At 40.9% G+C, this 27,930-nt stretch overlaps 1 protein-coding gene across 1 annotated transcript; it reads left to right on the top strand.

The window, feature by feature from the left end:
• Positions 1-583: 583 nt before the first annotated feature.
• txnrd2.2 (thioredoxin reductase 2, tandem duplicate 2) lies at positions 584-27,809 on the top strand. The gene is made up of 17 exons (XM_046841931.1): positions 584-729; positions 2,612-2,677; positions 4,019-4,075; positions 4,170-4,317; positions 4,514-4,588; positions 6,152-6,230; positions 6,330-6,392; positions 6,563-6,633; positions 11,907-11,926; positions 13,827-13,918; positions 15,050-15,224; positions 18,422-18,558; positions 19,710-19,805; positions 20,729-20,821; positions 22,370-22,441; positions 24,637-24,734; positions 25,106-27,809. The coding sequence occupies exons 1-17, from the start codon at positions 645-647 to the stop codon at positions 25,227-25,229; spliced, it is 1,551 nt and encodes a 516-aa protein (XP_046697887.1). The 5' UTR covers positions 584-644; the 3' UTR covers positions 25,230-27,809.
• The last annotated feature ends 121 nt before the right edge of the window (positions 27,810-27,930 follow it).

The following is a 27,930-nucleotide window of genomic DNA, read 5'->3' as shown; positions in this document are numbered from 1 at the left end:
CCGTGACAAATTCCTTGTACATGCAATCCCATTCTGATTCTGATTCTGAAATAAAACAAATATAAAACAAACCTTGTAGCCTTACGACCAAGACTGATATGTGTGATCATTTTATAATAGATAGATAGATAGAAAAACCGTAAAAAAAATCACGGTTTCTATGGTAATATAACCGCCTTCCCACCGTCCTATCGGAAAAATTATAAATATGAATTAGCCAATCGCAACACAAGAAGCCGGAACCTCCGGAATACGGGTAGACAAATGATAAAAGTCTTTTTCTGTCGCTTGAGCGCGTACAAATGTCGGTGAAAATAAATCATTAAAATGTAATAACTGGAAACAGAAAGCAGAAACACGGTGAAACACGGAAATTAAAAGTCTTACAACACGGTAGAAAATTACTAATAAAAAACAGAACATTTTATAACATTATATATATTGTAAATATTTTTGTAACGCACATGACTATCTATCCATCTATCTATCTATCTATCTATCTATCTATCTATCTATCTATCTATCTATCTATCTATCTATCTATCTATCTAGTTAGTTAGTTAGTTAGTTAGTAGCTGGAATTTTAATCAGGCACATCAGAAGTCACCTGTCAGTCAGGGGTCCTTTAACTTGGGTAAATCAACATGGCGGCGGCCTTGTGCAGAGGAAAACACAGGTTAAAGCCCTTCTGTCAATTCGCCTTTCAGTCGCCAAGAAGAGATTTTACAGGTAAATGCGGTTTTAAATGTTTTTACAGGTAATTATAGATGTTTTTCCGACCTGTCGTGTTTATTAAATACGCGAATTTGATGCTAAACCGCTGAATTTCACGTCCTGTGTGAATGAAGGAGTGAAATAAGTAATGTTCAATTAAAATCCAATACAGAATTATTCAGAGTTTAGTCCTTTTATATTGACTCCTAAACCCACTGTAGATTGTGTGCGCTGTCAAACGTGTGAAAAATACAAATGTTTGCTCCATGTGCAGGTGTGGAGGTTCTTTAAGGAGCTGGTGAGAGGTTCAGACTCCCAGGTGCAGTGTGTAGGAAGTGTAATAAATACAGTTTATACGTTTCTGTCTGGTGTTTATGTCCAACCAGAGCACTGCATATGATAGTCTACATATTAATGAACCTTCTGGAAAGATTTGTGGAGCAAAACATCCATCCAGCTATCCCTCCATCCATCCAGCTATCCCTCCATCCATCCAGCTATCCCTCCATCCATCCAGCTATCCCTCCATCCATCCAGCTATCCCTCCATCCATCCAGCTATCCATCCAGCTATCCCTCCATCCATCCAGCTATCCATCCAGCTATCCCTCCCTCCATCCATGTACATCCATCCATCCATCCATGTACATCCATCCATCCATCCATGTACATCCCTCCATCCATCCAGCTATCCCTCCATCCATCCAGCTATCCCTCCATCCATCCAGCTATCCCTCCATCCATCCAGCTATCCCTCCATCCATCCAGCTATCCCTCCATCCATCCAGCTATCCCTCCATCCATCCAGCTATCCGTCCATGTACATCCATCCAGCTATCCCTCCATGTACATCCATCCAGCTATCCATCCATGTACATCCATCCATCCATCCAGCTATCCCTCCATCCATCCAGCTATCCCTCCATCCATCCATCCATCCATCCTCCATCCATCCATCCATCCATCCATCCACATCCATCCATCTATCTATCTATCTATCTATCTATCTATCTATCTATCTATCTATCTATCTATCTATCTATCTATCTATCCATCCATCCATCCCTCCATCTATCGATCCATCCATGTACATTCATCTATCCACATTCATCCATCCATCCATGTACATTCATCCCTCCCTCCATCTATCCATCCATTCATCCTTCTATTCATGTACATCCATCCATCCATCTATCCATCCCACTCCCTCCCTCCTTTAGACGTTAGACAGTACATGAGTGGAAGATAATTAGGATTAGGATGTCTAACAGAAGAACTTGTGTAAGATGAAGAACAGGAGAGAAGATGTGATCAGACTCCCTCACCCCCACAATCACACATGGTTTGGGTTTGTTCTGAAAAGTGAATAACGTGGTTCCTCTTCCATACGTCTGAGTTCTGTAAGAGTTATTTAGAGAGCAGAAAGACGTCTGGACTGATATCTATCATGGACCAACCTGCTCAGTCACTGCGCCTGAATCCTACTGAACTGCTCTGGGATAAACTCGATCATAAAGATCATAAAGATTTGGAGAAACGAAGTGTCCAGATGCTGAGAGCGTGTAAAAGTGTTCTTCACGCTAAAGGAGGATTTTTCATTGAAATTAAAGTGGAACATCTGGACATTTGTAGATTTGTTTGGTTAAGGGAAACTTTGATATTGAGTTTGTTGCACAGAAACAAAAGGAACATGTGTGTGTCTTTCAAAAAAAAATTAAAGATTCAGCATTTCCACACATTTCCCAGGTTTTATATTGCACATTATATTATTTACTAACATACAGATGTGTTGATGGGGATTGTAGTACTGACAGGAGGTTTATGATGTAGAGGTTTATTGATCTGGTTTCTGCTCTGTGGATGAAGTATATTGTAAGTAAATATTTCTATGTTGACAGAGAAGTTTGATTATGACCTGGTGGTTATCGGAGGAGGATCTGGAGGTTTGGCGTGTTCCAAAGAAGGTAAAAGAAGGATTCATTGTTGTGGTTTATTGTCCATTTTCTAGGCTTTGGCACTACATTCTGTCGTATTTGTGCTCTATGTGATAAACAAAATGACGGCATGAAATGAAAACAGCAGATGAAAGCAGTCATGGGGATTAATTAAATTTATGTAAATAAAAAAAATTCGTAATATTTTTGTTACACGTTAGACAGTGTTTCAATGGGAACAGCTCTTTTCGGCTTTCGAGGTAACGTGTGACACTGAAAATAGAGTTTTAATATTTTTTTAATAAAACCAAAGCTCTCGTAAGCGAACTGTATGGATGAATTTAAAGAGAAAAATCTCGGACGAGAGTTGAATTCTGCGTAGACGGATTTTTTCGCTTCTAATTCTGTTTCATATAAAAGCTGAGCAGAGCAAATTCAACTTCATACAGTTCATAAAGTGGAGAATAAAAAAATCGTTTATTATAACATCAAAAAAGCCTTTAAAAAAATGCACATCACAGACTGTAAAACTCCACCATCAGACCTTGAACTGATAATAAACTGAATGGAACCACAGAAAACAAACCATCAAATCAACCCAACTCTATAACAATTCCTCAACTTCCATTTTGAATCCAGACACGTCCAGATCATATATACAGGGTGTCTTATTGATCACTCCAGACTCACACTCTCTTCCCTGCTAAATAGAGAAGAACCTCCATGTCATCTCTGTAAAACAAACATGACTATGAAAACGCATATTAATGGACTGTAATACACTTAAAAACACAAGACAGCTTGTAGAATGTTTTAACATCATGTCCACCTTGATCCTGCATGTAAAAAGATACCGCTGCTGGCGTGACATAAAAAAAACCAATAAACAAACAAACAAAATATCAGAGCATCTGTTCTGTGACGCCCTGGACAAAAAAAGGTGCAAACATCCAAATACGATAGAAGTCACACCAGTGACACCTAGTGGTGAAACCGGGCAACCACCTTACATCTGCATAAAACAAAAAATATATTTTTTATTATATTCATTTGAAGGTCAAATATGTTTTGTGGCTCCGGGCAAATTTAATTTGGTGGAAAAGGGGAACAAAAAGGTTCTTTTGGTTGCAGAGTTTGCAAAACCCTGTTCTATATATTGGTTTGTTTGATGCGTCAGGAGGCAAATCAATCTTTTATCGAGTCAATAAAGGAAAAACATTCCCTGTGTTTGGACTTATAGCTTCCGTCTGCCATCAATTCACCAGATTTGCATCTCGATACGTTTTTTATTTTAAGTAATAGAAATAAGAGGTGGATTGTGTATTAAAGGAGTGTGTCTCCCTCTCTTCTTCTTTTTCTTCCCCTTCTCAGCGGCTCAGTTGGGACAGAAGGTGGCTGTTTTGGATTACGTAGAACCGTCAGAGAGAGGTATCACTTCCTGAGTCTTCATTCTGTGTTGGAGTTATGTTTTTCTAGGGATTTTTTATCATTTTGTGTATTTGTGTGTGTGTTTGTGTTTTAGGCACCAAATGGGGGATCGGTGGAACATGTGTAAATGTTGGCTGTATTCCCAAGAAGCTTATGCACCAGGCCGCTCTGCTTGGCACGGCGCTCAGAAACGACTCGGGGAAGTACGGCTGGCAGATCGGTGGTCCCGTGACACACGACTGGTGCGTTTCCCATCAGAATAAACCAGTGGTTTGCAAAGTGTGGGGCGCTGCCCTCTAGTGGGGAATAAAAACATAACAGGTTGGGTGCAATGAGCAGCAGGATTTAGGTGTGTGTGTGTGTGTGTGTGTGTGTGTGTGTGTGTGTGTGTGTGTGTGTGTGTGTGTGTGTGTGTGTGTGTGTGTGTGTGTTTTGCAGGGTGACTATGGCAGGAGCGGTGCAGAATTATGTGAAATCCCTGAACTGGGGTCACAGAGTTCAGCTGCAGGACAAGTAAATGAAACACATCATTTACAATAATACACACCTTCATAATACGTTCACACGCATTGTACAGCTGTAGCAAGATAAAAGAAAGCTCTTAGTTTTAATTTCTAACTGCAGCACTGGTTAAGAGGAATTTAGCAACTCTGGATATGCTTTTAGAAGGATCACTTCTTCATCATCATCATCATCATCATGGTTGATTTATTTGTTAGAGCTGCTCCACACTGAGTGTTTTAATATTTATTTCTAAGAGTTAATAATGGAAAACAATTGTGATTTTAGTTTTTTTTTTACACTACATGAGTGCTGTGTGTGGGATTTAAATATACATTATACATACAGTGTGTGAAAGTGTTTGCACCCTGAACTTAATAACTGGTTGGGCCGCTCATAGCAGCAACAACTGCATTCAAGCGTTTGTAAAACTTGCAGTGAATCTGTTTCAGCGCTGTGGAGGAATTTTGCTCCACTTGTCTATGCATAATTGTTATAATTCAGCCACATTGGAGGGTTTTCGAGCAGGAACCGCCTTTTCGAGGTCATGCCACAGCATCTCAATAGGATTTAGGTCAGGACTTTGACTGGGCCACTCCAAAGTCTTCATTTAGTTTTTCTTCAGCCACTCAGAGGTGGACTTGCTGGTGTGTTTTGGATCAGAACCCAAGTTCGCTTCAGCTTGAGGTCATGAACAGAAGGCCGGACATTCTCCTTCAGGATTTTTTAGTAAAGAGCAGAATTCATGGTTCCATTTATCACAGCAAGTCTTCCAGGTCCTGAAGCAGTGAAACAGCCCCAGACCATCACACTACCACCACCATATTTCACTGTTGGTATGATGTTCTCTTTTTGAAATGTGGTGTTCCTTTTACACCAGACGTAATGGGACACACACCTTCCAAAAAGTTCAACTTTTGTCTCGTCAGTCTACAGAGTATTTTCCCAAAGGTTTTTGGGATCATCAAGATGTTTTCTGGCAAAACTGAGACGAGTCTTTATGTTCTTTTTGCTCAGCAGTGGTTTTGGTCTTGGAACTGTGCCATGCGGATAATTTTTGTGGTTCACTGGAGTCCCAAAGCTTCAGAAACGTCTTTATAACCTTTTCCAGACTGATAGATCTTAATTACTTTCTCTCATTTGTTTCTGAATTTCTTTGGATCTTGGCATGATGTCTCGCTTTTGAGGATCTTGTGGTCTACATCACTTTGTCAGGAAGGTCGTATTTAAGAGATTTCTTGATGTTGAACAGGTGTAGCAGTAATCAGGCTGGTTAGAGAAATTCAACTCAGGTGTGATAAACCACAGTTTGAACAGGGGGGCAAACACTTTTTCACACAAGGCCATGTAGTTTTGGATTTAGTTTTCCCTCAATAATAAAAACTGCATGTTGTGTTCACTTGTGTATCTTTTACTAATATTTAAATTAGTTTTATGATCTGGAACATCAAAGTGTGACAAACATGCAAAAAAAAAAGAAATCAGTAAGGGGGCAAACACTTTTTCACACCCGTGTGTGTGTGTGTGTGTGTGTGTGTGTGTGTGTGTGTGTGTGTGTGTGTGTGTGTGGAGCAGGAAAGTGAAATATCTCAATATGAAAGGAAGCTTGGTGGACCAGCATACCATCCGAGGATTAAATTCCAGAGGAAAGGAGGTACGGACGCAATCTCCTGATTAAGATGTTAATATTCCTCCCTGAATCCTTGACTTTTGTAAATCTGAATAAAAATGTGTTTTTTTTTTTGTTGCACAGTCGACCGTGACGGCGAGGAACGTGGTAATCGCCACCGGCGGCCGTCCCAAATACCCCATGAATGTAAGAGGAGTTGATGTTTGACATTTTTTATTTTGTTTTTCTGTGGAAGTGCATGTGATAAAAAAAAAAAACACTGTGGTTTTGTCCATCAGTCTGAGTTAAATCTCGCCTGATTAAAGGAATAACGTAGGTTCAGATAAGAGACTGAAGGTTACGGCGGTGTGTTTCAGGTCCCGGGAGCGAGAGAATACGGCATCACCAGTGACGATCTGTTCTGGCTGAAAGAGTCTCCTGGGAAAACGTGAGTGACAGACGAGTGCTGGATTAATACATTGAATTGTGTGTTTGTTTCTTCATTGCCTAGTTTTCACTTCTTTAACACAAGAAAGAAAGAAAGAAAGAGGTTTTTACTTCACATATGTTAACTCCATTACCAGTGCGCTTGGCATCGTGATCATGCTGAAAACTAAAACCGCTTCCATTTAGCTGCTTTCCAGAAGAAATGGAATGATGAAATAAAACCCGTCTGTACTGCAACATTCCAGCGATCCCATCAGTTTGGACAATATCGCCAGCACCCCTTGCAGAAATACAGCCCCAAATCACAACAGAGCCTCCACCATGTTTCACAGAAAGCCGCAAGCACTCACTCTTCCATCTCTGTCTCTATCGTTTCTTCTCATATTGTCAACAACTGAACCCAAAAACTTGGATTTTAGTGCATAATATTCTTTTCCACTGATCATCATTCCAGTTTTTGGGATATTTAGCATGTATTAGTCATTTACCCAAAGTTACCCTTTTGAAAAAGTGGTTTCTTGGCTTCTATCACACACACCGTTCCTGATCAAGCTTCTTCGACATGTAGAAGGGTCAACTTTACATCCCAGTGAAGCTCCCAGTTGCTGAGCCATGTCCATGCAGGACTGCAGAAAACTCCGAAAAACCTTCTCAGCATTTCAGTCCATATTTGTTCTTTGATTCCTAACATTTCTTTATAACAGCTTGAATACCATCTCGTGAATATCCAGTTTGTTTGTGGATTTTCCTTTCAGAGTGACCTTGCTGATGCAAAACTCATTTTATGTTCTGCCAAATTCTGTGATCTTTGGCATTTTGAATGGAATGATGAGATTCTTCTTCTTTCTTACATTTTTTTGGTTTTTAATTTTGCAGACTATGTTTATAGGACTGTGGTGAGACCTGAGATGTTGTATGGTTTAGAGACAGTGACATTGAGTAAAAGACAGGAGGTGGAGCTGGAGGTAGCAGAGCTGAAGATGTTGAGATGTTCGTTGTGAGTGACGACGATGGACAGGATTAGAAATGAGTTTATTAGAGGGACAGTGCATGTAGGACGTTTTGGAGACGAGGTGAGGGAGGCGAGATTGAGATGGTTTGGACATGTGCAGAGGAGGGACATGGGGTATATCAGTAGGAGAATGCAGAGGATGGAGACACCAGGAAGAAGGAAAAGAGGAAGACCAAGGAGAAGGTTTATGGATGTGGTGAGGGAAGACATGCAGGTAGATGGTGTGAAAAAGGCAGATGGAGAGGACAGAGGGGTATGGAGACGGATGATCCGCTGTTGCGCCCCCTAATGGGAGCAGCTGAAAGAAGAAGAAGATTTTTGCAGACTATCCAACATCTGGCGTTTTTATAAAATGATTGTTTTTAACCATATTTTAAATAAAATAGTTTTATAATTTAGCCATATAATTTTAGTCTTTTTTCATTTTCCGGTTTCACTTTCTTGAAAGCGTCACATGCCGCCTGGATAATTTCCAAAAAAAGTCTGCAGCATTCAATTATTGTTGTTTTCCCTCTCTCTAATGTGTGATTATTCAGTAAATCAGCACATTTTGTATTCTTCCGCATATTTATAAGTAATTACTGTAAATGAGTTAACGAGTTGAAACTATAGTATATCATCTCAAAATTCAAGATTTTTATTAGTCACAAACGTATAGTTATATATGCAGTTATATGACATTACAAGATAAAATATATAAGATAAACATAAGCAGTAGTGAAAACTAGTACAAATATAGTATAAACATTTTTTAACTGGTGTATTACACTAATGCAGCAACACTAACAGGACAAAAACTCAATCAGACCCTCCCAGTATGCGGCGCTGAAGTCCTGTTTAACAGACGGCAGGAACGTTATGCAAAAAAAAGAGGGGAAAAAAAAAAACGTGTGAATGTAACATGAGCTTGTTGTTGCTCTTCACACAGCTGCTCTGTGTATGTTTGGTTATCAAGTTTTCAGGTGTGCAGCTGGAGGCTGGATGCTAACGGGGCATCGCTGATTGATGGGCAGAATTCTGGGTGAAAGGCTGGCACGCATACTATAAGGAGAGAGAAAGGAGAGGGGTGAAAGGGGCAGAAAGAGGGATGGAAGTATTTAAAAAGTAAAGTTCTGAAGAAGAGACTGAAAGAGATTTGCATATATGGTAATGTTGCCCCGTTTTCAGAATCTCTGTAGAAAATCGGCAGGATAGTTTTTAATTTCAGCGGAAATAATCTTCAAATATAAAAAAAAATCAATTGCTGCTTCCACAGTTTTTACATGAAGTCCTTTTGCGATCGCTGCTTGTCAGACTGTATGAACTTGATCCCCACGTCACTCTGTGGGATCTCATAACGTGAGAATGTACGACCATCAAAAACCGACAAGAAAAGACTCGTCCGAGGTTTTATATCAATCCATGACACATCCTGACCTCTCTTCTCTCGCTAATGGTAGCTAGCCGCAAACAAATACAATCTGTAGTGCTCATTTGGGACCTTGATATTGAAAACTGTTCCGTGGGGTCTTCTTTTTGTTTTCTTGGTGCTGTAGTTCCTTTTCTTTTGCAAGTCCAAATATAATCACCTGTCGTACAGCTACAAATAAGACCAACATGAACGGATTAAATTTTTCAGCTATGGGGAAGTTTAAGTGGTATGAAAAAGTGTCCTGATTTCTTATTGTTTTGCAGGTTTGTCACACTTTAATGTTTCAGATCATCAAACTAATTTAAATATTAGTGAAAGAGAACACAAGTGAACATAACATGCAGTTTTTAAAATATTTTGTTATTATTGAGGGAAAACAAAATCATGTCCCTGTGTGGAAAAAGTGTTTCAGGAAAAAGAAATCAGGAACACCACTGTGTGTGTGTGTGTGTGTGTGTGTGTGTGTGTGTGTGTGTGTGTGTGTGACGTCATGATATAGGTCTTAAATAAGTAACTTAGTTTCTCTTCTCGCACTATTGACCGCCTGACTTGTTTTGACATTTTCCCAGAGGCGCTTTAAAGTCGTCACGCTAATCGCGTCATTCAGGTTTGGCGTTTCTGTTTGTTCTTGGTTTGGCGATCGTCGTAGGGGAAATCACTGCAGGAAAGTGTCTGAAATCTGCCAGAATTTCTTCTCAGGAAAAGAACAAACCAGCGGTCAAAGACTACAGGTTTCAGCCTCAGATTATATAGGCATCTTTAAGTATTTTCTTTAGTCTCAAACGACCAAACCGCTGTAGACATCACGCAGTGTGCATTCAGCTTAAGACCTGAATTAGTTTCATCAAATTGCTGTTTTACCTGGATAGATAAGATCTATAGAGAGTGAAACCTGGGCGGCAGAGTCGACGATTAGCTAAGAAAAGCGCTACGGAAGACTAGAGAAGATATTTATCCTTTCTTTTTTTTTTTTTGGTTTAAAGCAACTTCTGAATCCTAAAGCCTTCAAGGCTCGTGTAAGATTTAACGTGTTCTAGTTTGCACGAATAGATCTGCGTTTATGCACCTATTACTACACGCCTCAACAATGTAACTACAGGGAATGAACTTTCGCTGCCACCCAGATGAGGATGGGGTCCCTTTTGAGTCTGGTTCCTCTCAAGGTTTCTTCCTCATACCATCTCGGGGACATTTTTCCCTCACCACAGTCACCATTGGCTCTCTCAACAGGGATAAACAATTATAAGGAGCTTTATTATAGGTAATAAACGTAGACTTTACGCTGTAGAAATAAAATTGAATTGAGTAGATGGATTCGGTGAGCTAAACAGCCCATTGTGTTTGTGGCATTCCTGTGAAAATTGTGTTCACTCTCTAACGGTTGTTCATCTGTCCCTTGGGAATTCACCAATAAAATTATATCTAATACACGCAAACGTCCAGTTTTTTGGTGAATCATCTGCTCCTATACAAGTTTGAGCTTTGTTGTCTTGGAAACCAATACTAGTCCTCATTAGAAGCGACAGATCCGGGTTCTTGTCAATCAGTCAACAGTAACGATGCTTCACTCTCATTAGTGTTGGTTGAAGAGCGTTTGTATGTATGGTTGAGATGTGTACGGGTTCCTCTCAGTGTCCTCACCTGGTTTAATCCCAGGATTGTGCGAGACAAGAGGCCGGCTGCGGGTGATGTCATATACACCGGGGGTCTAAATGCAGTAAGTGGAGGCAAAAGTGCCTGGATTTGGTTCTTAAATCCCTTTAAAGCTGTGATACAAAAGTGTACTAAGTGAAGAGGGGTATTAGCTTGCAGGGTGTGTGTGTGTGTGTGTGTGTGTGTGTGTGTGTGTGTGTGTGTGTGTGTCCATTGCAAGCAGAAATCACTCAGCGTATCCTAGTCTGGCCCGGGACACTAACAACATAATGTCATGTTTTCACCTGCAATGCCACACACACACATTTCCTCTGAAATCTTCCATTAGATCTCTGTTCTTGTCTCATCTTCTGATCTTCAGGCTGCTTTGACTTTTTTTTGTACCTTTTATCATTGTGTTTTTCAAAAATGAGTCCAATAAACTTAATACTTGGTTTTATAGACTTTTGTTTGTTTTGTTTTGTTTTTACCTATTCGCAGTCTGGTCATGTTTGAAGAAGAAAAAATATTCTGTTTACTTTTCTTTTCTTGGCATTCAGGGTTTCTTCAAAGTGTCCGAGAGAAGGCGAAAATTATTACCACAGAAAAGCTCACACACATTTTGTTAGTGACTGTAAGCAAAATAAATTGATTTATTGTAAAACCAGTGGATATTAGAAGCATTAATCTGCATGCATAAACCCACCCCCCCACAACTGTTAATGTTTTTGTTCAGACTTCATTAATTATTGAATCATTTTGTCTCTTTTATTTCAAAGCACTTTGAGCAACATGTTACTCTATGAAAGGTGCTGTTTAAATATATTTAATATAATTATGTTTGATATTTTATTTATTTATTTATTTTTATATTTTTTATCTATGAGAGCCAGAAGTTATTTTCTGAGAACTCGGACTTGGCAGCTTCCATGTGTGCTGCCACAGAATCACACACACACACACCCTGACCCCCAGGTCTGAGGTGTTTAACAGCACTGAGTAGATCCTCCAAGTTTCCATCTGTCAGTTAAAGTATCAGTAATTTAATCTCTGCATTGATGTACATTGTGTAGCTGTTCTCAGTTCCACCCCACTGTTCATTAATAACCTGTTAACTGCACAGACGGTATTAACAAATGCAAACGTTTTTGTATTATTATGCAAAACGCATGTAAATGCTCCATGTTGTCCTAAACGTGTTTTCTTTTGTGTTTTTCAGGCTAGTCGTTGGAGCCAGCTGTATCCTGATCATGCCGTTACATGTGACAGATTCCCTCATTCAGACCGACTTAGAAAAGTGTTTTAAAGTCTCCATCAGTTCTGATACTTGTTCATTAGAACACAGACTGAGAATGCCATCAGTCTAAAAGAGGATGGTGGGAGATTGGAGCAGTGGTAGAAGTTCGAGAGAGTGTCGGAGAGTAGTAGAAGATGGAGAGAGTGTGGGGTGGTGGTAGAGGATGGAGAGAGTGTGGGGCGGTGGTAGAAGATGGAGAAAGTGTGGGGCAGTAGTAAAGGATGGAGAGAGTGTGGGGCGGTGGTAGAGGATGGAGACACTGTGGGGCGGTGGTAGAAGATGGAGAGAGTGTGGGGCGGTGGTAGAGGATGAAGACACTGTGGGGCGGTGGTAGAAGATGGAGAGAGTGGGGCGGTGGTAGAGGATGGAGACACTGTGGGGCGGTGGTAGAGGATGGAGAGGTGGGGCGGTGGTAGAGGATGGAGAGACTGTGGGGTGGTGGTAGAGGATGGAGAGTGTGGGGTGGTGGTAGAGGATGGAGAGAGTGTGGGGTGGTGGTAGAGGATGGAGAGACTGTGGGGTGGTAGAGGATGGACAGACTGTGGGGCGGTGGTAGAGGATGGAGAGTGTGGGGCGGTGGTAGAGGATGGACAGACTGTGGGGCGGTGGTAGAGGATGGAGAGAGTGTGGGGCGGTGGTAGAAGATGGAGAGAGTGTGGGGCGGTGGTAGAGGATGGAGAGAGTGTGGGGCGGTGGTAGAGGATGGACAGACTGTGGGGCGGTGGTAGAGGATGGACAGACTGTGGGGCGGTGGTAGAGGATGGAGAGAGTGTGGGGCGGTGGTAGAGGATGGAGACACTGTGGGGCGGTGGTAGAGGATGGAGAGAGTGTGGGGCGGTGGTAGAGGATGGAGAGACTGTGGGGTGGTGGTAGAGGATGGAGAGAGGTGGGGCGGTGGTAGAGGATGGAGAGAGTGTGGGGTGGTGGTAGAGGATGGAGAGACTGTGGGGCGGTGGTAGAGGATGGACAGACTGTGGGGCGGTAGAGGATGGACAGTCTGTGGGGGCGGTGGTAGAGGATGGAGAGAGTGTGGGGCGGTGGTAGAGGATGGAGAGAGTGGGGCGGTGGTAGAGATGGAGAGAGTGGGGCGGTGGTAGAGGATGGAGAGACTGTGGGGCGGTGGTAGAGGATGGAGAGACTGGGGCGGTGGTAGAGGATGGACAGACTGTGGGGCGGTGGTAGAGGATGGAGAGTGTGGGGCGGTGGTAGAAGATGGAGAGAGTGGGGCGGTGGTAGAAGATGGAGAGTGTGGGGCGATGGTAGAGGATGGAGAGACTGTGGGGCGGTGGAAGAAGATGGAGAGAGTGGGGCGGTGGTAGAGGATGGAGAGACTGTGGGGCGGTGGTAGAAGATGGAGAGAGGGGCGGTGGTAGAGGATGGAGAGACTGGGGCGGTGGTAGAAGATGGAGAGAGTGTGGGGCGGTGGTAGAAGATGGAGAGAGTGGGGCGGTGGTAGAGGATGGAGAGACTGTGGGGCGGTGGAAGAAGATGGAGAGAGTGTGGGGCGGTGGTAGAGGATGGAGAGACTGTGGGGCGGTGGTAGAAGATGGAGAGAGTGTGGGGCGGTGGTAGAGGATGGAGAGACTGTGGGGCGGTGGTAGAAGATGGAGAGAGTGTGGGGCGGTGTAGAGGATGTTGAGTAAAGAAATGTCTCTGGAACACTGGGATTCTAGTTATTGTCACTACAACATGACTAAAATTGTAATAATCTACATATTTTAGCCAGAGGTTATACAGCGGAACGTCCCTGTAATGTGTGATTTAATGTGACTATTATTATTTATTGAGTGCAATATGTAGTGCAACCAGTGCAAGTCATATTTTCCTGAGCCTGGGTAAAAGACGTGGCTTTGGAATGTGCTGGTTTTCTGACCGGCATTGGCCTGGACACCACAGTGATGGTGCGTAGCATCGCCCTTCGCGGATTTGATCAGGTACTACACCAAAACCAAAATCTGTGATGTAAATTTTTTTTCCACCTTTTATCTGTGACTTTCTGTAATGCGGTATTACACTAGTCACTGATCTTTATGATGAATTCTCAATTCTGATTGGTCACAAACTGTTCCTTTATTATATATAATGGAAACTGGTTCATGTGGTGGCTCTTGTTTCTATGGTGTACGATTCATCACGTAATCTAAAATAAATAATAAGACTAGCAAAGCGTACAATATCCACAACACGGTGAAGTTCAATACCGATATTTCGTAATCGTTCTCAGCTTATTGTATCGTTAATATACGGCCCTTTTTTCTCCAGTAATCGTTTTAATAAAGCTATAATGTCTGTACATGCCTCTTTGGCAGGAAGCTCTATCCATTTGGGACTGAGTTGAACTCCAGCGGATGAAACCTGTCCGTTTTTAAGAACATGCTTTGAGAAAATTTCACATGCCCAATTCCTAGCTGCTGTGTATTGAGTCACCTCGGACGCATCAAAACAGGAGAACAGACCTGACCAGACCTGTTTCACGTCCTTGTTTTGGGTTCCTGTATCTGTAATTATTGGTTTCAGACTAATGCCATCGTATAATCAAGCTGCCATCACTGATGTAAAGTAATGCAAAGGTGTGAGACGATTGCAAAATTTTATTTAAATTAATTTTCTTTTTTTTCCTTTTTTTTAATTAAATTATCCAGAGGTTTCAGTCTTATGGACCGTCCTCTAAAAAAAAAATAGGAAAAAAGTCTTAATAGTGGTTTAATAAATGAGTGAGCACAGTGTGAGTTTGTAGACTTTTTGATAATAAAAAAAAATATGATCAATCACCTTAAATTTATATAAATTCTTGTCTTTTAAATGTAAAACGGAGTAGATTTGATCTTTTGGTTCATCATGTAGCAAGTCCTGAAGTGAAAATTTGTAAAAGAAAATTGTGTGAAAATAATTTGTGCAAAATTTATAAAAATCTTCACTTCAAATGACATTTTAGAAAAAAAAAATTATTCATATATCATGCAGTTTTAATTTTTTTAAATAAAAAAAAAAAAGTAAACAAAAACTTTTGTTGTCATTTTGCATGAAAAACTTTTTAACATTTTTTCCTCCAATGCTTCCTGCAGCAAATGGCTGGTTTGGTGACTGATCACATAGAGGCACACGGGACTCGTTTCTTCTGGGGCTACGTTCCTAAGAAGGTGGAGAAACTTCCATCAGAACTTCTACAGGTCACCTGGACAGATACACAGAGCCAGCAGGAACATCAGGACACGTTCAGCACGGTGCTGTGGGCTGTAGGTGAGACCAGAACTCAGGTTTATATACTGCGCCAGTTTTTAACGGTGAAATGTTTTCATACACGTGACAACAGACGGAAGAATGAACAACTAATGATAGATGTCACAAAGCAGATTTACAGAAATAAATTAGGGCAGAAGTGACGATCAGTGAAATGACTTCTAATAAAATGTGTCAAATCAGATTTAAGGGGTTTTTTTTGTTTGTTTTTTTAAGGACAATTTTCAGGTAATTTTTTTACAGGTAACTTATTTGAGTGCTTGTTGCTTTTCTTTAGTGGCCCTGTGCCTTTAATTCTGCTGCTTCTCTCATGTGCAACCGCTCGTTTTTATTCTTAAATCCGTCAACGTTTGGTGTTTTTTTTTTTTTTTTTTCTTTCTTTATCAAATCTTGCATTTAAACACCCAGAGCGAACTGCTGCGTCAGCACACCGAGGACTATCATTTCTGACAACAACATAATAAAGCGAGAGCTGGAATCATCAGGGGACGTGTTAATCACCAGCTCAGGATGCAGCAGGGTTCTGTGGGTCGCCATATTCCCCTGCTTCACTTCACCTTTTCCCTCCTTTTCCTCTTATTCCGTAATGTTCTGTTCATCCCTCAGCATGTGTTTGTGTGTGTGTGTGTGTGTGTGTGTGTGTGTGTGTGTGTGTGTGTGTGTGTGTGTCCTTAAGGTCCACACGTGTCCACATTGTCTTTTTCTGTTGTTCCGGTTGAAGTTTATTTATTGGCAGTTGAACGATGTTTCCCTGAAGATGATGATGATGATGATTTGGCCTCAGATTATGATGAGGTCATAGCAGATGTCTTTACAGTATTAAAAGCAACAGCAGCTTAGAAGCAAAGAAAAGAAAAAATATATATATATATATATATATATATATTTTCCTTTCTTTTTTTTTTTCTTTCTGATGCTTCATATTCTTTTTCTCTCTCCGGAAACGCACAAAAGCATTTGCCATTCACTCAGAGCACTGGAATTTTCTGGGCCAGATGACTCCCCTCTCCATCCTGGCTCCACTCTTCCTCTTTCGCAGGTGTCTGATGGAGGGCAGGAAAGAGCAGATTTCCTCTAACATTCAGCCTTCTATTGCTCCCATGCCAGTAATACACACTGGCACTCTGTCCATTTTACAGTCCAGCCTGCTGAGACACGTTTTAGCTTCTCCGTACTTTTAGATCGATGAACAAACATCAACTTGTGGTGCAAAAAAAGTGAACGTCATAAGCAGAGAAAAGAGTGAAAGCCGTTAAAGTGGCAGTGCATATGTTAGTCAAGTTCTTTACAGAAATCAGATGCCGACCCCACGAGGATCACGATCCCTCTAGAGATGTACCAGCTCCAGTAATAAAGATTTATAATCACACTGCCCGTGTCGCCCAGATGAGCATGGATTCCCCTTTTGAGTCTGGTTCCTCTCAAGGTTTCTATTTCTCATGAATCTTCTGCTAAAAGATAAAAACAAAGTTTCAAATCATGGCTTTGATCCATGACAGAGAACAAGGCAGGACAAGGAAAGAAGACCAAAGTGCTAAATGATTGTGTTTGTCCTCGGCAGAGTAAAATCGAGGACATTGTTACTTTCTTCTGAGGAGTTCTTGTGTATTTTTTTGTTGTGCCTGTAGACAAAGGTACCCTTTCACTACAAGTTCTTATCATACAGACATGGGGGAGGTGTGTGTGTGTGTGTGTGTGTGTGTGTGTGTGTGTGTGTGTGTGTGTGTGTGAGTGAGAGAGAAAAAGAGAGATTTATTTACTCCACTTATGTATTCAACTTTCTGCAGACTTTCAGCAGCTTTTTTTTGATAGATTTTTCGCCTCATATTGTACATTTTTCTACTTTACGTATGTTCTTTGTTTTGAAGTCTTCACCTGTAAATTGCGTTAATAACTTTTAGTGTGGCGATAAGTTACTTGGAGAAACGTATTTGTGTATAGTCATTTTTTACATTACAGAGTGTGGGGTTTTGTATGTAGACCCAGTGTTTTGCTGCCACTTTCTTTTTCACTCATTACGAGATGATCTTTGCCATATTGCCCACTGGCATCTGGCCTGATTGAAATGCTGTGTGCGTGTGCGCGCGTCTCTGTTGGAGGAAGTTGTTCTTGGGGTTTAGGCAGGAAGTCAGTGCTCTGGAGTTTGTTGTATTTGTTGGTTGATAGCATCAGCGAGGTACCTCTGGGTTCCTCAGCCTAAACACTGTTTATTGTGATTCCTGTGTGTGTGTGTGTGGGGGGTTGAGCGTCGACAGCCGTCTCTCAGCCTTCTGACAGGAAGTGTCAGAATTGACGGTATAGGCCCCCAGGTGGCTGATGGGATACACATCGTTGTCCACTCATTAGTCATGCACATTCACTCTGCTAATTCCAGCTGTGTAGATGTTTTGTTCAAAGGAAGGAGTTCAAAACATAACATCAAACAGCAGCAACATTTCTCTAAATAGATACAGAGGCCATGTCTACTTCACTTGGACTGACTGGCACAGAGGCCACACCTCCTTACATTTATATTTATGGCATTTGGCAGACGCCCTTATCCAGAGCGACATTTCTCATTCATACATCTGAGCAGCTATAGGGTTAGGGGCCTTGCTCAGGGGCCCAGGAGTGGCAGCTTAGTGGGGCTGGAATGTGAACGTATGACCTTCAGATCCAACGTCCAATTAACCACTTTGCCTTAACTACTAAGCTGCCACCTTCCTCTCTTTTAATGGGACTGACTGGCATAGAGACCACACCTTCTTTTATTATAACTTAGTTCAGAGGCCACACCTCCTTTTTATTGTAACTAAGTTCAGAGGCCACACCTCCTTTTATTATAACTAATAAGTTTGGAGGCCACACCTCCTTTTATTGTAACTAATTGGTTCAGAGGCCACACCTCCTTTTATTGTAACTAATTGGTTCAGAGGCCACACCTCCTTTTATTGTAACTAATAGGCACATTGGCCACGCATTCTGATTCATACCAATGGTACCAAATCCACACATTATTTTTTGTGGCTGATAGGAACTGTGTCTATTTTACAGAGGCCACACCCTTTTGAATAATTAAATGTTCCTGTTTGTATCTGTAAAACAGGCGTATCTGTTAAGTTGCCACACCTCTTTTACTCTGGCAGTAAAAAAATATAATATATAAATATATATAATGTAAACATCGTGTGTAAAATGTAACACGTGTGTAATATCAGGTCGAGCTCCTGAAACCGGAACGCTGAACCTGCAGGATGTCGGCGTTCAGCTCAACACAAACACCGGCAAAATCATTGTAGCTGATGATGAGAGAACATCAGTGCCCAATATTTACGCCATTGGAGACATCGCACAGGTACTAAACACACACACACACGTGCACACACTCGTGCACACGCTCGCACTCCTGCGCACACACATACACTCAGAAACACCCGACTACATTTTTGACACAGCTTGCAGGCTGATCATATATCCGGAATTGTCAATCATCTCAAGCATCTCTGTGATTTCTGGAACACACACACACACACACACACACACACACACACACACTGACTGGCTGCTTTAGCCTTTACAGCTGACGGCACTTGTCTTCTTTCATACCTGCCAGTGCGGCTCACTTTTTTTTTTTTTTTAAATAAATTAAACACACCTGGCATTACAGAAATAAAGGCTTTACAGCCCAGCTGCCTATGAGCAAACCTTCATCTCCTGCACACACACACACACACACACACACACACACACTTGTAAACACACACAGTTTTACTTCTTCTGTCTATCTGTCTGATGCAACCAACAGGTAATCTGCTCTTTCCTTCATGCTCCTCTCTCTCTCTCTCTCTCTCTCTCTCTCTCTCTCTCTCTCTCTCTCTCGCTCTCTAGAGGAAATCTGTGTTATCTCTCTCTTTGTCTCTTTCTGTCTGTCTGTCTGTCTGTCTGTCTGCCTGTCTGCCTGTCTGTCTGTCTGCCTGTCTGTCTGTGTCATTTTCTCTTTCTGTCTGTCACTCAATCATTTTTGTTGTGTGCCGGATGATGTCTGTCGGATGTTTCTTGGCGTCAGTGAAGGTGTGAGTCAGTGTGCTGAAGCGTTCGCCTGCAGCTTTTCCTGTCTTGTCTGTCTGTCTGTCTGTGATGTCTGTCTTTCTCACTCTATCTGTCTGTCTCTTCCTCTCTAATCCTCAGCATGACTGACACTGACATTATGTTCCAGAGATAACCATCTCCTGAGCGTGTCAGATCTTCCGATCAAACTGTTTACCCACACATCCGTCTATAACGCAGCCACCGCATTGTTGTGTGTGTACAGTGGAATGTGTGTTTGAATGAATGTGTGAATTGAAGGAGGTTTTACTGCTACACGATATACACAGTCTGATGGATGAATCAGATTATTCTTTATGTAAATGTGGCTCAGGCGAATGTCAAGGGTTTTTGACAGTTATATACTAGTGTGTATGTATTTAGCATATGCTCAAGCAGGTGTGTGTGTGTGTGTTTCAGGGTCGTCCTGAGCTCACCCCTACAGCGATCAAAGCAGGGAAACTCCTTGCTCGGCGATTAGCTGGACACTCCAAGCAGCTCATGAACTATGACAACGTGAGTCCAACCAAGCAACACGTGCATTGACTTTATTTATTTATTTTTTTTTTTAAATGACGACAGCATTTTTAATTCTAGTTACAATTTCCGAGATTCAATACTCAAGATTTTTATTCAACACAAACAGTTATATGCAGAATACAATTTGAAGTGAATTAAAGACTCTATCGGCTACACAGACAGACAGACAGACAGACAGACAGACAGACAGACAGACAGACAGACAGGCTGGCTGGCTGGCTGGCTGGCTGGCTGGCTGGCTGGCTGGCTGGCTTCTGGGGTTTACTTGCAGTTTAGAGGCTAAATGAATGGTTATTAAATTTTCAATTTCAATTCAAATTGCTTTATTGGCATGACAAAGAAACTTTGTATTGGCAAAGCATTAAGAACAACACAGAAAGTAATAACATCTAAAGAACATGACTACAGTCATTTGACAAATTCTGAAATAAAAATTTAAAGTTAGATGTGTAATTGATATTGGTGTTGTAGATGTGATGCTTATTGGTTGGTTGTGTCTTGTTTGTGGTTGTCCCTCAGGAGATGGCAAGATGCTAAATGGATTTGGCACGCTTCATCTCTCTTGTTTTAATTTTTTTTTTGAAGTTAATAAGACTGAGTTTATTATAGAAATAATGACAAATTTCACATGATGAAGTTTGGTTTGTTTAAAAAAAAAAAAAGTGTTTATGTGTAAATACTGTTACTGGGCCAAAAAATAAAGTGGGTTTATGATTTGCATACGCATTTTGAGTTTTGCTGTACTGGTAGCAATGCTTTCCTAATTATGCATCATTAGCCTCTTGGGAATGAACATTTTTAGGAAAATTTAAAAATCCTTTCAGACAAAAAATATTCCGGAGCAACATTGAGTGTCATAATGTTATAATTTGGTGTGTGTGTGTGTGTGTTTGTTTCAGGTGCCTACCACAGTGTTTACTCCTCTGGAGTATGGATGTGTCGGTTTATCTGAAGAAGAAGCCGAGAGACGACATGGCATCGACAATATAGAGGTATGATTAACTTTTTGTGTGTGTCTGAGTGTGTGCCAGTGTGTGTGTTTGTGTTTATGCATGTACTCCTACACACCCTGGCCCACTCACACCTGTGCATCAATGAATCCCGAACCCTTCTTCATTGACTGACGGCTGAGTAGAGGCTCTGATTGATGCACACAGAGCCTGACGACAGACGAGCGCCAGTCAAAGCGCCGCCCGTGACAGGTGTGTGTCCGGGGCTGCCTGCATCGGCATGCTCTCTCGCCCGAGTCTGAGACGAATCTGAGGAGGGTTTTTTCTTCTCTTATTGATGATTTAAGTGGCATGGGGGGGGTCATTATGAGAGCAGAATGTCCTTGAAGGTGGCAAAGAAGAAACAGCCAAAATGTCATGCCTGAAGAGGTGGGATGATGGGGAACTGTCAGGTATGCCAAAATAAATAAAAAACCCAACGTCTGGAACGCCACTCGGGTGTGATCGATGTGCTGTGGTGTAGTAACAGATCTCTAAAACTAACGTGCCGAATTTGATCTTCAGTAGTGTAATGACTGACTGTCACAGTTCTCAGTTGAAATGTGTCTGTCTGTCTGTCTGTCTGTCTGAGGTCGACTTATTCATTGAAATATTAGTTTTTTGCTGGATCTATTGGTAAACAATCAATACAGATAGTTTTTCCGGGTTGCTAAATGGCTGAGAAGTCATTATAAGCTGCCTCTACAGACGTATCAGTGACGCTATGTGCTGTTTGTTTTTACATGTGAGACTGCATGCTGCACGGAGAGCACTATCATATATTTATTAATTATCATTTATATTTTATATAATTATGTTTATTAATATATTCATATTTATTTCATTTGGCAGATTTTCATAAATCAGTTTCTTTTATTTTTATTTTTTTTTATGAAGCTCAGTACTATTTTACATTGATTTTTGTTTTTATTTTTATCCAGTATCCATTTTAAAAACAGTTCATTAATCGGTTATTGCCAAGTATGATCCAATCATCATCATCATCATCAGTAAAATCCACTGTCGATTGACCTCGAACATATTATATATATATATATATATATATATATATATATATATATACACACACACACACACACACACACACACACAAAATACATACATACATACACACATGCACAGGGAAGAAATGCAAAACTTGCTTGTTGTTTTTTATTGACGCAGTTTATTACCATTAACATTTGTTATCATCAACATTCAAACAGTTTACATTTTTTAATAATTTAAATAAAATGCCGGCTTGGTTAAATAATATATAAAATAATATTTAATAAAAATAAAATACAATAAATCAAATTAATGCAATACACTTTTTTATTATATTGATTGAACTGAGTAATCAAATAAATTGGAACAAATTAAATTGATTAAATAAAATTAAACAGTTTAGTGTGCTTTACATTCAATAATTAATTTTTTGCAAGTAAAAAGGATTGCATTTGTCGGTGTGTGTATGTGCGTGTGTGTGTGTGTGTGTGTGTGTTATATAGACTATATTATTAATTGGCTTGATTTTTTTTTGCTTGCCAGGTGTTTCATGCTTTCTACAAACCTCTGGAGTTCACTATAGCCGAGAGAGACGCCAGTCAGTGTTACATTAAGGTAAAGACTTTATGAAATTTCTAACCAAATTTTTCTAATCAACTTTTGGGAATTTTTTTTTTTTTATTATTATTATTTTATTTATTTATCTTTTTTTCTTACAAATGATAGATCGTCAAAATAATATCCAATATAATACAATATTCAAATCTATTCAAATTTACTCAAACCTGAGTAAATTTAAAATGCAGTTTTTAAATGTCCTTCATTGAGAGGAAAAAAGTTGTCCAAACCTGCCAGGCTCTATGTAAAAAAGTAATTGCCCCCCTAATGTCAATTCACAGAATCTCAGTCGGATTTATTTCTGGACTTTGACTAGGCCACAACAAAATGTTTATTTATGTATTTATTTATTTATATATTTCCTTCAGCTATTCAGAGATTGACTTGCTGGTGTGGTTCAGGTTATTTGTCCTGCTGCAAAACCCGAGTGCGCTTGAGCGATTATTTTTTCACATAGGGCAGGTTTGGACAAGTTTTTCCCCCTTTTATTATTAAATCATTTAAAAACTACATTTTGTATTTACTCTTTGTGAAATATTAAGTTTTTCTTCATGGTCTCAATCATTTAAATGTGAAATATGTAAAAAAAAAATCAGTAAACATTTTTTACAGCACTGTGTGTAAATGTATGTACAGTATCTCACAAAAGTAAGTGCACCTCTCTCATTTCAGCAGTCATTTTATTATTTCTTCTCGAGGGACAAATCTACAGAAATGAAATGTGGATATATTTTAGTGTGTATATTTTATGTGTAGTTTATGTAGCATGTTCTTTAAACATAACTCGACATACAGTCATTATTGTCTAAATAACTGGCAACAAAAGTGAGTACACCCTCAGTGAACATGTCAAAACTGTGTCCAAAGTGTGAATATTGTGTGTGAGCAGCATCGTTATCCAGCACTGCATTAATCCTCCTGGGTATGGAATTCACCAGAGCTGCACAGGTTGGTGCTGGGATCCTCTTTCACTCCTCCATAATGACATTACGGAGCTGCTGGATGTAAAACACATGGAGCTTCTCCACCTTCTGCTTGAGGATTCCCACAGGTGCTCAATATGGTTCAGGTCTGGAGACAAACTTACCACTTCTTTATCCTCAGCAATGCAGGTGTGTTTAGGGTCGTTTTTAAGTTGGAAATTGTTGTTCAGCACAGTTTCTGAAGGGAGGGAGTCATGTTTTGCTTCAGAATGCCACAGTACATGTTGGAATCCATGTTTCCCTATATGAACCGCAGCTTCAGAGTACCAGCAGCACTCATGCAGCCACCACCATGCTTCACTGTAGGCAAGACACAATGTTCTTAGTTCTCCTCTCCAGGGTGTCACCAAACATGCTGGACACCATCTGAGCCAAACAAGTTTATCATAGTCTCATCAGAACACAGGACATGGTTCAAGTAATTTATGCTCTTGGACAGGTTGTTCTTCAGCAAACTGTTTGTGGACTTTCTTGTGAGCAGCTTAGAAGATGCTCCTTCTGGACTGACATCCTGCAAACCAACTTTGTGCAGTGTGTGGTGTACGAACTGAGCACTGTCATGCAGACCTTCTGCTTCTGCAACCTCTGCAGCACTCATACGTCTATGTTTTATAAAGCAGCTTCTGCACCTGACGCACAGCACGAGGATTCGACTTCTTTGAGAAGACCCTTGTGAGGTCTGTTCCGAGTGGAACCCGTGTTGGAAAACCTCTGTATGACCCTGACCACTGCACTGTAACTCAGTTTCAGGGTGATACTGATCTTCTTACAGCCTCGGCATCTTAGTGAAGAGCAGCGATTCTAATTCTCAAATCCTCAGAGACTCCTCACCATGAGGTGCATGTAGAACATCCAGTGGTCAGTGTGAGAGAATTGGACTCAAAGCACGAGATTGTAACTGCTCTAATACAAGATACACAAATTTCTATGGTTCTGTAAATCAGACAAAAACATGAACATGATGAATAGGACGTGTGGATTTACACGTTTACACCACATACAACTGTTATCAGTAAATCTGTACTGCAATACGAGCTGCACATTGACTCCTTTAAAATATATCCAGGTTTTATTTCTATAGTTTTGTGCATTGAAAAGATAATAAAATGGATGCTGAAATGTGAAGGGTGCACTAACTTTTGTGAGCTACTGCATGTGTGTATATAGATTATATAGGGGTTTGTGTAAACCTTTTATCTCTCCTGTCAGGTGGTGTGTGAGCGAGAACAACCACAGCGAGTGTTAGGGCTTCACTTTACGGGCCCCAACGCTGGAGAAGTGATCCAAGGGTTTGCTCTCGGCCTCCAGTGAGCAATTTTATCCTCCTTTCTATTAAATAACAACACAGAAAAGTCATAATACAGAGCCGTTTGTTGCTGTGTGCCTTGTGCATCACTACTACTACTATCATTTCATAAGAGAGAAATGGAGAACTAAAGTTTCCATTCAAGATGAATAAATGCTGAACAGGCCACGCCCACAACTAACTCCTCAATTGCTTATGCAAACGCAGGCTAATCTGGCGTTCGATTCATGTAAATTTGCTTCTTGCTAAGTGCAGACAAGAAGCTGATCATCACCAGAACTCCAGCACAGAGTTATCAAAAAAAAAACCATCACACCTTTTTTTTATTTTTATTAACAGCAGTTTTTTGTGTGTTCATTGTTTTTATCACAGGTGCGGGTTTTCCTACTCTCAGCTTTGCGATACTGTGGGTATCCACCCCACCTGCGCCGAAGAGCTCACCAAACTGCACATCACCAAGCGTTCAGGTCTGGACGCCACGGTAACCGGCTGCTGAGGTTAAACATCCCCCTGTACCTTAAAAACTTTGAACACACCTCCTCAGACCCCTGACAATGCAACATAAAAACAGGAAGTGATGTAGCAGGCTGTGATGCTCTTATTTCCAAGGTTCATCTCAACCGCGGCCTGTCATGACCTCGCTAATCATTCTTTCAGACAGACCCTCGTCATAAGTCGTGTTCGCGAGTTTTTTTTCCAGCTCCACAATAACGCAATAAGACTCTGGAGAAGCGACGTTAAACCACAACACAGGCTCATAAATCAGGATTACGGCTTTATTACCGCGCGTTGAAATGAAAGTCGCAAGAGAACGTAGTGTTTTTTTTTTTTTTTTTCTCTCTCTTCCAAAACATTTTCTCCGAATATTGTTCTTTCTCCAGCTGTACTTCCTGTCCATTACTCATTCTCCGCAGCTGACACTGATGGATGGGCTCAGTCCGTCGCCACGGTGATACACTCCCGTGTTCCCAGGGAAACGCACGAACACCGGGCGAGCAGCATGTCAATCAAAACCTCGGGTCGAGAGAGAGCTTGTTTAAAGCTTCTTTTTTTTTCTTTTGTGACTACAGAGGTTTTTCTGCAGAGCACACAGAGAAAACACACATGCTCCTTCTCGATGCTGGAGCAACTTGATCACCAGAGATAAAGGCTGTTTTTATAAATACCACCATACGCCTGAAGGGGCCAGTATTCCCCTCCTTTTCCCCACAGTTTTTATCCCAGCTGAGCTACAGCGACTCTGGATTGCTTTGGACTGACAGTTTACAGCCTAATTAGGTTAAAGTAGTGTTTAAGATGGGCCTGATGCTTATTAGTGGCCTTTTATTTGACACCGAGAGCAACATTAGCATTTATTTCTATTTTCATGGTAGTTTGCATTTAATGATTTAATAGTCTTTGAACTTCAGGTTACTTTTAAATGCATTCCGGAATCCAATTCATGCACGTAGATCGACGTTACGTTACAAACCACCGGAAAGCACCAAAAATCTCGAGCAGATTTTTTTTTTTTTTTATTGCTACACGATACAACAACATTTTCTGGCCTTAGTTCAATTGCAGCTGCATCACTGCATTACATTAACAAATAAACTTTCATCTCGTCTTTCAACCTTCAGACTTGCTTCTAAATTCTTCGGAACGCTACTCTGGGCTTCTTTCAAGGACGAAAACACGTTTCTTTACGATCGCCATTACAGACCAGCAGAAACCATTAGAAATCTCGAACACTTTCAAATCTTTTTTTTTCTTTCCCCAAGCAGAATTTTTTTTGAGAAATTTTGCAGGCCACTAGTGCATTACATTAACATAAAAACTTTCACCTCATCTTTCAACTTTCAACATTACAACAGGCTTCATTTTTTTCTCCCCGTGGTCAGAAACACGCTCAGAGAAGGTTGAAGGTTTGACCGAGCGAGTTTTCTGTGATTTCTTTTTCTTTTAAACCCCAACAGAGAAGGTTTGTTTTTGTCTGATGTGCCTCAGCTCTCTGATTAATGAGGCTCGGAGTGTGTGTGACAGGCTGCTGCTGAGACTGAGACGGAGACGAGCAGCACTACCAGGTTTATTTGGACCTGAGGAGGGAGTTTAGGGGTCTTGTGTTCATGTTTTTTAGGGACCGGGGGGGTGCTGACTGAAGAACCCTGACCCCAGTACACTACCATGTAACAATAACAGAATAGTTGTAATACACTCTCTCTCTCGCTCTTTCTCACACACACACACACACACACACACACACACACACACACACTAAAGGGCATGGAAGGACTGTGGACTGAGGTCTATATCTTCTTACAGTAGTGTGAAAATCCCTCTATGATTGTGATTCCTGAGGCATTAAAAAGATCTCATTGGTTCTGCTAAGCTTCATTTACACCACCATTTATTACATTAAATAGGTAAATGGCTGACTAGGTGACTATAAACCTCGCTTAATAGAGTATAGTGCAAAAATGATTGCCCCCTCTTTCTGTTTTTCCGCTAAAAACTGGAGCAAAACAGCAGGCGAAAAACTTGAAAGCAAATTTTCCCCCAAAGCCGTTTAAAGGATGTAAAAGATGCAAGTTGTTGGAAAACTACGATGTCAGGCTCAGAAAAAGAGAACGCAACGTTACACACACTGCACATCTTGTTGGCATCTTAAGATTTATCTTACTTTTTTTTCCCTCCCATTTGGTCCTGAGGGGATACAAACTTTTGCACTCGAATTTTTAAGTCATTTTGCAGGCTGAAAAATCAGAACAAAATTTTTAAAGAAAAACATGTTACCAGGACATGCTTTGCGAATGTGGCATTTCGGACACACGCACAACCTCCACACTCTTAGTTCCTGTTGTAATACACACACACATACACACACACATACACACACACACACATACACTGAGGGGTCAGGGTTGAGCTTCTTAGGGGGTCGGTTAATGAGGACCTGCACTAAAAGCCCTTGGAGGAGAAGGCAGGTCTGATGTGCTCCGACGTTCCCGCTTTGTGTTTGTACGTAGCAGAGGTTAATCTGATATAACGCTCTGTATCTGTATAATTTATGTGTAAAGAAATAAATGATGAAAGCGAACAGCGCCTCAGTTTCATTAATCATGCAGGGTGTGTGTCTGCGTCATCTCTTTTTCCCGGCCAGAGTGTGAGAGGTCGGAGCTTCACGGGGGGCCGACTGTCGATATGAGCTCAGAAGAGGA

This window comes from Silurus meridionalis, chromosome 27, assembly GCF_014805685.1.
Source record: "Silurus meridionalis isolate SWU-2019-XX chromosome 27, ASM1480568v1, whole genome shotgun sequence".
In the NCBI taxonomy this organism is placed as follows: domain Eukaryota; kingdom Metazoa; phylum Chordata; class Actinopteri; order Siluriformes; family Siluridae; genus Silurus; species Silurus meridionalis.
This window is presented reverse-complemented; position numbering and strand designations above follow the sequence as displayed.

Excerpts from the sequence above, each read along its gene's own strand:
- txnrd2.2 (XM_046841931.1), top strand. The coding sequence starts at position 645 with ATGGCGGCGGCCTTGTGCAGAGGAAAACACAGGTTAAAGCCCTTCTGT. Across the intron at positions 11,927-13,826 it reads GCTAGTCGTTGGAGCCAGCT|ACGTGGCTTTGGAATGTGCT; the intron begins GTATCCTGATCA and ends CCTGGGTAAAAG. Across the intron at positions 18,559-19,709 it reads CCATTGGAGACATCGCACAG|GGTCGTCCTGAGCTCACCCC; the intron begins GTACTAAACACA and ends TGTGTGTTTCAG.